The sequence below is a fragment of the Acanthopagrus latus genome, chromosome 8 (assembly GCF_904848185.1).
Source record: "Acanthopagrus latus isolate v.2019 chromosome 8, fAcaLat1.1, whole genome shotgun sequence".
NCBI lineage: Eukaryota > Metazoa > Chordata > Actinopteri > Spariformes > Sparidae > Acanthopagrus > Acanthopagrus latus.
This window is the reverse complement of record NC_051046.1, coordinates 14,560,110-14,572,492: the sequence shown is the minus strand read 5'-3', so window position 1 is coordinate 14,572,492 and position 12,383 is coordinate 14,560,110. Positions and strand designations below refer to the sequence as shown.

The window sequence follows — 12,383 nt, the reverse complement described above, 5'->3', positions numbered from 1 at the left end:
CCCCGCACAATGCCCAGACTGAAACCAACAGCCAACTGCCTTTATCCGACCACTCTGTTGCATCTTGTCTGACCCGTTTGTCAGAAAAGTTGCATTGAACACACCGCTTCGATGGGCTGCCAGCTCCACAGTAGCGTGTACGTTCTGTGCTTGCGCGAGGTGCAATAAGCAGGTGGCGCTACATGAAAACAGGAAATGACGGAACGGAGTGCATAGAAAAACAAAGCGCACAGTATTCCACCCCTCCCACACACCGCGCTGATTTGCTAGTACACTGCCAATTACAATGGTCACACAACCACTCAGAGAATCCAATGGCTGAGACGGCCGACAGCCAACCTCCTCAGACTTCGCATGTTGAATCGGAGCAGACAACGTCCACGGGGCTCAGAAAGCTTCCAACGCAGCTGAACACACCAAACGTATTTGTTCCCAACCTCATCGGAGTCTCCCCAAACGCTTCAGATGTCCAACGGTTGGGCCAGTGTGTTCCTGCCTTAACATTTGCTAACAAATTGCATAACTTGGCTTGCTAACTTGGTTACAAATGCTTGTTATGAAAGCCGTGCTTTAGGCAAAGTTGGCAGACTCTTATTTAAATCTTGACTGCCACATTTTTTGAGTAATTAAACTCAGCCTCTACTTTTATTGAAGTGTCTCATGTTATTACAGTATATTTGCCCTGATACTGAAAACTGCAACTGCATTTTAGACTTCTGTACTTTGTTGTAATTATGTATACTGAGACATCATTGCAGCATCATTGTAGTCACTTAATTAACAAGAAAACTGAATTGACAACAACAAGCACACTCAAGATTATCATATTTTAACTGTATGCTGGATAATTCAATCTTAGTGTGACCAGAAACTACACCAGAGTAGATGCATACAGCATTTAAATTGGTGAGGATAAAATCGATACTCCTCATTGAAAGCAGACTGACTGAAGGCATTGTCAGAATGAAATATGGAGTGGTCATGAAACTGAATCAACATATCAGGCTTGTGAATAATACAAAGACAACAAACTGCCCTCTGTGGCTGCGTTCTTATAGTATTTGGGTCCATAACTGTGACTAATAGTCTAATTTGCTCACAAGAGAAGCCTGATGAGAGCCTGACTTATCGTTTCAGATGCTCATATGGGCAGATTTGCTCATAATAGATGTTTTCTGTTTCCTATAATTGCTGGCCTAAACAAAATCACATGCACTTAAGATTATGAAAGTACCTACTCTGTAATGGCTGTGTACAACCAATCTTCCTAAAACATGAGTAACATTGCACTCCAGAAGCAGTTTTAATTGATTGCACTGCAGCGTAGCAGTGATGCTCATAACTTTACATACTTTATGAGATGTCTTTGTTCTCTCTGTGCTCATATCCCGAGGTGCCTAAAGAGCAGAGGGCACACCTGAGGAGCTTTGAGCTCAACGGTGAATTAGATAATTATTCTCTAAAACAGAACTGCTGCTGCAGAATATATGAACAGCCAAGTTGCAAAGATAGATTTACATACTGTACTGTAAGACTGAAATCCCAAAACGCTTCACTGTTCACTGTAACATTGTATAATGATCTCATTCAAATGTTTTCACTTGTGTCTCCTTAACCTAGTTTAACAGATAAACAGAATTATGAGCAAAGTTACATCTAGCTCATCTAGCAACTGGAGTCCATGCAGACTGTAGCTACCCTGTGACAATAAAGCAATCCACAGGAGAGAAATCCTTTACAACCAATGCACCATGCAGATAGGATATTCAGAAAAGGAGGCCTAGGATGACAGTGATATATAGCATATTTGCCTCTGGGAGCAACAGTACATTTTGTGGTGTGTGTTGCTCCCAGTGAGTATTCTACTGCTCTACTTCTTGAATCTGCACTATTAATGAGACGGCAAGGTTGATATTAAAGCTAATAGTAGCAGTATTTCAGCAGCAGCCTATCTGTGATATATATGTAGCTCCACATTCTCTCCAAATGTGACCTTCTCTTGATTCACCTGGGATGTCATAATAGTAGCAACTTTTTCCCTACTAATAGAGAGGGGAAAGTCGGGACAAATTGGATCTAACCCTGAATGTGTGCATGTGTTTATATGTGAGCCATTTTAAGGTGGTGTTATTCACCTGACTATCTGAAGTCACATCTAACTTTACTTTTTGACACCAAAGGCCATTTGAAACAAAAGCAGTTATGCTGGCTGGCTATAGCCACTCCTCCATCATAGTCTTTTGTTCATTATAAAACTCAGCACTGTCAAATGGTCTGCAAAGCACTATGAAATCAGTAGCCATGAATCATTAAGCCTGCACAGACTTCTGTAGTCTACTGTAATAAAGTATAATGGTGCACTTCAGCCTCAAGGTCAGTCACTGTGAGAAAGACTCCGCTGTGCAGTCAACTGCATCAGCCTCCCTTTTGCATTCACTTCATCCCTCCGTTGTTCACCAGGCTCCTTTGGACAGCGGCACACCTCATTCAGCTTACTTCAAAAGCAAGGCAGATTATCATTTACAGGTGTGGACACCAGGTTTTTCTTTTGCAGTCATCAGCGACACTTCAAAGGTTTTAAAATGGAAAAAAAAGGTAAATGCACATCATAGTGGAGAGGGTAGGGGCAGGCATGAATTACTTAAAAATAGGATGTTTTCAGTTGAAAAATGTGTGGTTAATTTATAAAAGGCACCATTCAACTCTGATGTTTGCCATTCTCCTAGCTGATCACCACATAGGGCACCAGATGAGACTTAGTAATTAGCAAAAGTAGCAAGTATAATGGCCTTTCCTAAAGACAAAGTGTAGTTTTGGTAAGACAAAACTTAAGATCAGACTTTGATTTATTTTCTCTGTAATAGTGAACTTACTTAGCTTTAATTACCATGATGGTCACTGTAGAGTGAACCATACCACTTCCTGTAAATGCAACAGTGAAATATACCCTGTGCTTAAAAATGATAAAGTACCAGCTGGTAAAAATCAGTGTTCATTTGTGTGTGACATTTTTCTGTCCCTGCTAATTGGGGAGGTGTCGTCAATGTAAACTTAAGAAAGTTACCTTCTTTGCAACATGTTTGATGATCCAAAAGAAGTATTGTCTACATTATAGCAAGGTCATTACCCACTGGCCTGCTCCACAGGCCCCTGTGGATCATTGCCAGTTTGATTCGCCTGTGGCAAAGCCTGAAACAGTATAGCGCTGAGCTTTGACCAGCAAGGCCTCCTGGCAAGATTCTCATTACATTGGGGTGCAGGTGTCCCGCTACCCAGAATGCACCTGAAGAAGCAAAATCTCCTGCCGCTTTATGCTACACTGTATTAACTGTTATAATGGCAGTAGTAGTACAGAGATATGAGTTCACTTCACTCACTGCAAGCTACGATGTCAGTAGGAAGTGCACTATGAGCCAATTAAATCAATGTGAGAACAGGTCCAGTTATGAAATTCCTTCATGACAGCACTACATGGTGGACTGCACATGAATATGGAAGAATAATGATGAGCTCACCATGACTCATGAAAAAGTCATCTTCTCAGTGACTATGCTGACACTGAAATACCATGAGAAGGGGGAGGACATCAATGTTTGCATTGTGTAATAAATGTGAAACAGACCCGAGTATGCACCGACAGGCAGATATTATTTATTAATTCTCAAGCTCAGCGATGCAATCACAGACTCCGAATCACATTAGTCATTTCTATTGGATACGGACTCTGACCCACAGCTCATGAATAAGAGAAACAGAAACTTAACAGGAATGTTAATGGGATTCATAGACATGATGAATATACAAAGAGGCAAGTGTTACATTTGTATACAACATAGAGTTTGCATGGTTGACCACACGTGTCAGTCATTTCCACCTTGGAGGTTAGTCGAAACATCATGGCGGGGGACTGTCAGTTTAGCATTTTAGGCTGGGGGGTTGTAATTCAAACAAACGTCTCAAAAGTGCAACCCTGATACAAAAAAAAAAAACTGGGTGCAAAAGGCAAATAAAAACTGATGAAGTTTGCAGCCAGACTATGTTTACCGACAATGATTTCAGGGCCAAGTGTTCCCAGGCCCGTCTCCTTTATACCATTATGTGTGCACAAAGTGGTGCACCTCGCCCCATCCTTGCTTGTGAACAACTGAGTATTTTGAGCATGCCCCTTTCATACCCAATCATGATACCACCAGCTATTAACAATGAACCAGTTTACCTGTGGAATGTTTCAGACAGGTGTCTTTGGAGCATTCTACCACTGTCCAAGTCTTTTATTGGCCCGTCCCAATTTTGTTGATCTATGAAAGTGCTGAGGTAAAACCCTTTAATATGTGTTTTACTGTGTGTACATGGTTTCAATAGTAGAGTATGAGAGTATGTCAAAAAATGTATGCTCTGTTTTATTTTTACAAAGTATCCCAACTTTAATGTATACATACATAATTGTATGTGGGCAGCGACAGTCAAAATAACAATTTTGCCCAGGTCTTGCAGACTTAACTTGATACCAAGGTGAAGATAAGTTGGCAACGTAAAAGTAGTTTGAAGCCTTGCACTATTTTTGTTTGCCTGTTTGAACACAGACGTAAACTGGTTATATAATGAGTGTAATGGTGTGAGCTGAATGTTGCAGAGAGATTATGTTTTCACCAGTGGGCATTAACCAGCTCTTAAAATCTGCAATATGTGTCTATGAATAATATACCAGCATATCTCTGTTTATGGGTAACAGTATAACAATATGTCTCAGGGAGTATTATACATATTCTAATTGCAATTCCAAAAGTACATGTTTGAGACCTTTGCAGTATGTATTATAGTTTGGTTCACCCATTTTATGAATAATGAATTGTAATTAGAGCTCTAATTATGCTCTGAAATATTCACAGGTTTTCTGCCTAATAGGTCCCATAATGCATTTGGTTGGGGTGAAAATGAAACAACAAATGACACATAAAACAGGGGGTGTGAAAGGAAAAAAAAACAAGTCCAAATGGTTCACAGAAGCAATAAAAGATCTCTGCCAGTAATGACACACAAGCATATCCAGCAGAGTTTGGATACACAGAGCTGTGCTGAAGCAGATAGTGAGACAACAGACGAGTAGACTTTTCAGCTAATCCTTAAAATTGTGTAACTTTCATATTCTATTAACAGTTGGCTGTAAACACTTGGCTATAAACCAGCTTTTGTGCATGGTGTGATGCTGGAAATGAAGAGTGAAACTGAATGTGAAACAAACTGCTTCATTTCATCAGCATGAGTTTTTTTTCTGCACTACAGGCCACTCAGGAAATAGTTGATGTTTTCACGTACTGCAGCATGAGGTGACTTACTGTAATCTGAAATGATCAACACACACAACACTGCTTTTCACCTTTCTGTAGTGCAAAATCCATCTCCAAAGTTCAAAGTACATGTAAAGGAAGAATAACTGAGCAAAAATGTCACAGCTGAGACTTTTATTGTGTATAACATTTTAGTAAAAGGTCTTTCTCAAGACAAATATACCAGCAGTCTGGCTTTTAACATCGTCCTTTTCAGCTGCGTGAGTTGCATGGCAGAGCAGTATGGGTGACAGTACTGGTTTCCTCATATGAAACTATATATTCTCTTGGGGAGGAAGCCTAGTGATGCTGGTGATAGCCATCTGGTTTGGTTCATTGATTTGTCATAAACGTTGGCACAGTTACATAACTTTGTTGATCCTGTGGTTTTTCAATGAGTACTTTCATTAAGTACAGAAAATGAAATACATTTGCTGCCTCCAGCTTCTCAAAAATGAGGATCTGCTGCTTTTCTTTGTCATATATAATAGTAAATTAAAACTCTCCAGGTTTTTGGACTGTTAGTTGGACAAAATAGCCAGTTTCAAGTCGCAACTTTGGGCTCTGGGACGTTGACATGAGGATTGTGATGAAAGTTGTTTTGCTGTTTTAGAGACTAAACTGTTAGTTGTGCAATATTCTGCTAATTAATGAGCAATGAAAAAATAATCAATTGCACCCCAGTATGGGTTTAAGACCAAGCATCTGCAAAAGGCATTCCCATCAGCCTCAGCTGTATTTTGTTGTGCTAATTAGCAAGTGCTAGCATGGTGAAAATACTTGCTAAACATCAGCATATTTGTAACATTATTCTGAAGATGTTAGCTTTATGAACTAGCACATAGCATGAGTAGCGAATCTTTACCTGGAAATGGGGACAACTGAATATGGAGTTCATTAAACATTTCTGCTGAATAACCACTGTCTGTTAATAATTTGACAGTGGAGGAGTGCATTTACCATAATCCCTTATCAACAGGGTACTATTGTATTTTTCTTGATTAAGGCATATAAATTCCAAATGGCTGGCTCAGCAGTAGCAGTCTGACAATGGCATCCATATACCCACTGCTACATTTGGCAGAATAGAGGCCTACTCTGACAACAGAGCAGTTATGATATCAAAGATCAAAACCGCCATCAGTTTCCAATGTGACACTGATAAATGTATGTATGATCCAAGGCAATTACCAGTTTCTCACTGTGAAGTAGATCGCACGATCACGTGTCAAGTGGACCTGTATGTCAATAAATAAGGGCCTCCCTGGATGAATAATGATAAGAGAATTTGTAGTTTTTGCTGTTCAGGGGATCCTAAAGGTTATCGGTAAACATTCATAACAGAGGCAATGTCTGTGTGTGTGTATAAGTGGATGTGTGTGTGAGTGGAGCGCTGAAGGAGATGAGCTACTGCTATCTGTTTGACATTTCTGTCAGTACTGGTATTTGAACTGCTGGGTAGCTCTGACAAATGCCATGGCTGTCACAGGCTCGATTTTAATTACACCTGACTGGGTCTTTCAGGGGCTCAGGGATGAACTTAATTAGCTTGCAAGCACTCAGGCTAGTTCAGGCTTTGGTTGGTACAACTCACAACGCTTCTACTGTGACTTTCGGTTGGCATTTTAATGGTCTCTGTCTATACAGACTGAGAGTATTAACAAATGAGGGGAGAGCAAATGGACTCGGGGTATGGCAGGAGTTTACTTTTCAATACCAATTTGGATGTTAATGTTTTGCCGCTGTATAAATGGAGATGCTTTTAAGTGCCACAGACTATAATGGAAATGGAAGACGTTGACCACGGCGTACAACCTCAAAATCACATTAAATGTGACACCTTGGCATAATAAAACAGTATTGTATCTAAATTAAGTTGAGTGCACCAGTAGATAGTGCTTTCATAGTGATACAAAACCTTGGCAATAGTCCTTTTTGTCTTTTAAGGAGTTATGATAAAGTTCTTCACAGGCTAGTCTGCACACAGTATGTGTTTCCAAATGTGAAAAATAATAAAAGGCCTAAAACAAAAGAAAACCAAACAAGTGAAAAGAAAAGAGGTCCAGGCAACACAAACACAGACATAATGCCAAGGGGCAACCGAGAATAATTTCTGCTAAAAAAAAAAAAAGAAAAAAAGGAAGCATGTATAACAATATCAGTAAGACTTGGATCCTTTTTATATTTTTACCAGTTCCTTAAAATGGAACAAGTTTTTAGTTAAATGGAAACACAGAAGTACAGAACAGTCTTCAGGCAGTACTGTATCCGTGACAGTCCAATTTCAGCTATAGCACACTGACAACTTAAGATAATAAGGAGACCGGAGTATCCCAGCCGCTCTCGCCTGCATATGACAAGGCCATAGCAATGATTAAGTGGTTGGTACGTTTTTTTAATGAACACAAAGCCATCCAAGTGGAAGGTGATTTTAATTGAAATCTCCTTCTGTTTAATCACTTAACATATTCACAGTGGAGTGGAAAAAAAAAGTGAGTCACTTGAGGAGATACGAGGTGTGTTCAGTGAACAAGAAATTCTGTTTCACTGACCTGAATGGTCTTTACCCAAGAGTGACTGCTGTAGTTTTATAGCTCTCCACTCTTTGCCCATTATCCCTCAGCATCATCACTGAAGGCTAGAAAAACAGCCCAGATTGTTGTTGTTGTTGTTCGCTTTCACACTGCTCACACCAGCCACTAAACCGAGAAGTAAAACTTTAAACAAATGTGTAAAGCAAAAGAAAAATAGAAAAATAACTTAATTTCATTTTAAATTTAGTTTGCTGAATCCTAATGCTCAAGGTTCATCTGCAGACACTGCACTGGGCGAAAAGAGCAAGAATCCCAAATATCCGTTTTTTGATTCTTTCTAGAATGCAGACTTGTTCCCATTCCGGAGTTTGACATGCTCCGAACATGAAATCTACTTCAACTGCTGTTCGCAGAGTATCCCATGTGGATATCACCATATTTGATTCATATCTTGTAATATTCGGGCAGGGATTCTTGGGTTTTTTGCGCAGTGCTGGGGATCATTTTAAGCAGTTTCCAGTTGCTTAAACTCTCTGAAAAAGAGTAAATCAAGAGGAGGGTCCAGATAGTTGCACAGCGGTTGTTCGCAATGGTGGCCACATTTTTTTATTTATTCTAATTTTTACAAAGCAAACAAACGAAAAAGAAATGCAATTTCTCTATAGGTTGAACAAATACTGAACTCTTAATGGACTCATGCAGTGTTTGCAGTCCAATAAAATGATTACTACACAGTTCAAGCACCTGGTTCCAACTTTAAGTAGTAGCAGATTTTGGTTCTTCCACAGTCCACAAGAAAAAAAAAAACATGATCCAGTGCGATGTTATACCAAAAAACAATAATTTATTATCATTTCTTTTGCAAAGATCACCATTATCACACATTTTTACCTGGCTACAAATGTGCCATCTACGCATTACTCGAAATTAGACCATTGACATTGACTCCAAACAAATACAGGGATTGGTTTAAAATTTCAAATTTACAATATTTCAGTTAAAAATGAGGCATTTGGAATGAGTATACTGTACATGTAGCTGAACTATAAAGTCTGTTGATAAACAGCAACCCATTCATTTCACCAGATTAGTTTTCAATGATCTAATATGCTGTGTTCTGAGTCCTGCTCAGTGGCAATCATCCTAACACAAGTTTACTGTAACCGCAAACATAATCCAGTAACGTCTATACAGTAACTCAAATTATACAATGTATGAATAAGGCTGAACAATACCTCTCTGTTGCACAGATATCCAGAAACAGTTTGTGTATGAAATCCGTTTGACACACAAACGTGTCATTGATTCGTTTTTTTTGTTGTTAAGGCTATGCTGAGTAAAGGTGTATGTGGTGAGTAAAAATGATGTAAAAATACTGGTATGTAAAAGCTATGAGCAGGTCCATCTGTTGTTTGAATATGTAGAAAAAAATGAAAATATTAAGCAAAAATAAAACTGAATACAAAATATTTTTTACCCAAAGCTGCAAACGATACAAACAAAGCTGCAGCACTGGCAGAGAGTCAGAACATTTTGGACTCTCGGGATGTTTGTGTTCCCTTACACCAAAAAACCTCAGTTTTAAAAGTACAATATATAGTATATAGTCCCTGTGTCCACAAAGTGTTTTTTATGTTTTTTTTTTTTTTTTCCTTTTTCAATTGACGTGTCAGTGTAGCAGCTTCTTGTTTGGAGCTTTGTAAGGAAAGTGGCTCAAGTTCACAAATTACAGAAACAACATATGAAGAGTTAAACTGTAACATGAGGTATTGAACTTTTAAAAGATGCTTTTATAAAATTGCTGATGATAAAAATCATATTAGCAAAAGCTATTTGTTGACCAGAAATGTTTGCTCATATTGACAATTTACGAAGTGCAGGAATCTAAAACTGTCAAAAGCTATGGCATTTTGAGACAAAACAATGAGTTTGAAGGGGCTTTCAGGTCACTGGATTTATTTCAAATTCAGTAAATCTGGAATTCAAGACATTTTGCCCTCACTTGATCTCTTATTCTCAGCAAGTTATACAGTACTTTGATTGGAATGTGTGATATGCCTGTCTCTTTTAGAAATGTGGACCTTATCTATCATAATTGTATGATGCCTGAAAGATTGATTAGTAGAATTTATGATTAATTGGAACTCTATTCCAAATCTATGCACCGATAGTGTGAACATAATTTGAACTACCTCTCGACAACATTAAAGGGTTTTTTTGTCAGCTTGAAAAGATACATAGATCTGTTTAACAGAAGCATTAAAAAAGGTTTGTGAAAGGCGGGAGACCCACTGATTCGTTGCGTGTTGCAATTGGCTAGTGTACATAATACACAAAAGAAAGTACTTAACTTTTCTGAAGATGCTCGTACAAGTATTTTGAGTTATATGGTAGAACATAAATATGAAAATAGAATTGAAAAGATAAACATGTTCAGAGTGAAGTAATAAAATAATTATTCCATAGAAAAAATGTTTTTCCCGCAGACAGATGTAAAGAAAAAAAATACAGAAAATCATGAAGAAAATGACACCACTGATAAATTCTTTACAAAATGCTTTTTGGGTTACAAACTGTGAAAAATATTCCTATTGTCCTCATAAAAACGCCACATTGAACGAGGCAATTATATTATACCACATGGGGTAGAATGTGTGTTTTTTTATACAGTAGTGACTGATAGGAAGGCGTTGTGCACCTTGGCTCCCTCAGGGGCCTTAGTACCATGAGTCATCAACTCCTGGATGGTCATCCAGTTGTCCAGGATCTTCTTGTTGCGTTTCTTCATCATCTTCTTGTGGCTGAGCTCTATGATGCTGACTTCCTTGCGACCCTCGCTGCTGCTCTGAGGGTTCTCTTTCAAGCTTTCCAGTCGACTACGCTGCATGAATTCTCGTCTTTTTCTCTGTTCCTTCGCTCTGACCAGGTGCTGCTTTCTCTCCTCTTTACTCCAGTACCTCCCCATCTTCATTTCACTCATTGCATCATCATCCGTAGTCATTCCCCCACTACGCTCTTCTTTAATCTTTAGGGCTCGCTCCCTCAGGATCTTGTCTCTCACAGGCCTTTTTGTGATGTAGCGTGTGCCGTCGCTGCGGATCTTGACCTTCCACTCCATCTTGGGCTCATTAATGGGCCTCTGAGGCTCTTTGCAGACACTGAGGAGGCTAAGCTGGCTCTGAGCATACTCCACAGCTGAGCGCTGCTGGATCAGCTGCATGTAGCTCTGGTAGTGGCGGGCATGAGCGGGGATGTTGACCTGCCTATGCTGGGAACTGTGGGACGGAGAGAAGTAAGGATTTTGGGAAGCACACGATTTTAATTTCATGTCGCTCTCGTCCTCAGCTTGAGGTGTCTGCTTCATCTCAGGGCTACTGCTTTTACCTGGCACTAGAGCACGACATGTTGGGATCGGACTGGGGCTAAGAGAAGATCCACTGGCAAGGCTGCTACAAAGGTTTCTCTGGTTGGTGAGACTAACCATTCTCTGAAGTGAGTGCTCCGGGGAGCGGTCCATTTGCAGAGGGGTGCTCCGTGAACTCTCAGCCGTGTTATAGGCACTGGAGCTGTCCTTGTCCGACTTCTCCAGCCTCTCATTCATGTCAGCCAGCTTACCCTTTGTGGGCTCACTCCGATGGAGGCTTTGGTCTTTGGTTGAGGGCGCAGAGTGGCCTGTGGAGGGGGACTGCTGGCCCTTACGAAGGTTATGGGCCTGCATGATGTTCTGACATTCGAGCTCGATACTGCGCAGCTCCTCGTTGAGCATACGTAGCTCATGCTGCATACCGCCCTGCTCCCCCATGCTGCACTCGATGGTGCTGCGGCGACTGTAGAACAGGTCGTACTCCCCGCTGTTACGTATCTGACACTTCAGCTCCAAGAGCTGCTGGAAACGATCACCTTCCATCTCATCATCGTCCTCATCATCTTTGTCCTCCAGCCGTGTAGAGCCGGTGCTACGGTGTGTGTCCCGATTGTCTCTCAGGCACTGGGACAGACGTCTCTGGATGTGTGCCAGGACATTATGCTCGGAGCTCTCCATTCTTTCTCTTATACTGAGCACATTATCTTTATGATGAGGGAGTGTGGAGCAGGTGGGCTTGTCATCTTCTTCTCTCTGAAATTTAATAAGATGATGAGACATTGTGATACACTACTTTCTTTAAATGACCCATATAAGAGTTAATTTTTATTATTATATTTATTAATGACACAAATTTCAGTTCAGATCAGGATAAAGGGCCATATCCAGGATTTTTTTTCTCAATGTCATTAACATTGCAGGATAGGGATGTATGTGCTCTACTGATGGCCATTCTAGTTACAAATCTTTATTTATTTTTAAGTAACTAGTCATATTTAATTAATACAGTAATGAACTTTGGAAGGTACTCTGGTGTTTTCTTTTTTATGAAGTGAGGACAGAAAACAATAAAAAGTTGCCAGAACTACAGTATGTAAGAGTTTGATTCTGCTTTCTCCTCAAGGATTACAAATGCTGTTGTGTGTTACTCTGTTATAC

The 12,383-nt window shown here is 39.9% G+C and overlaps 1 protein-coding gene and 1 long non-coding RNA gene across 8 annotated transcripts in view; one reads left to right on the top strand and one right to left on the bottom strand.

Annotated features, from left to right (window-relative positions):
• LOC119024757 overlaps positions 1-12,383 on the top strand; it is a 31,082-nt gene that overhangs the window by 13,404 nt on the left and 5,295 nt on the right. The gene's annotated exons all lie outside the window — the stretch shown is intronic.
• The window catches only part of LOC119024756 (PDZ domain-containing RING finger protein 4-like), a 129,244-nt gene continuing 125,428 nt past the window's right edge, over positions 8,568-12,383 (bottom strand). For 3 of the 5 annotated variants that reach the window (XM_037107830.1, XM_037107831.1, XM_037107834.1), the window contains one exon: positions 8,568-11,978. In XM_037107830.1, the coding sequence (XP_036963725.1) occupies positions 10,524-11,978 (1,455 nt within the window). In that variant the 3' untranslated portion in view covers positions 8,568-10,523. The remainder of the gene's footprint in view (positions 11,979-12,383) is intronic. The other 2 variants (XM_037107832.1, XM_037107833.1) reach the window with 1 other exon arrangement.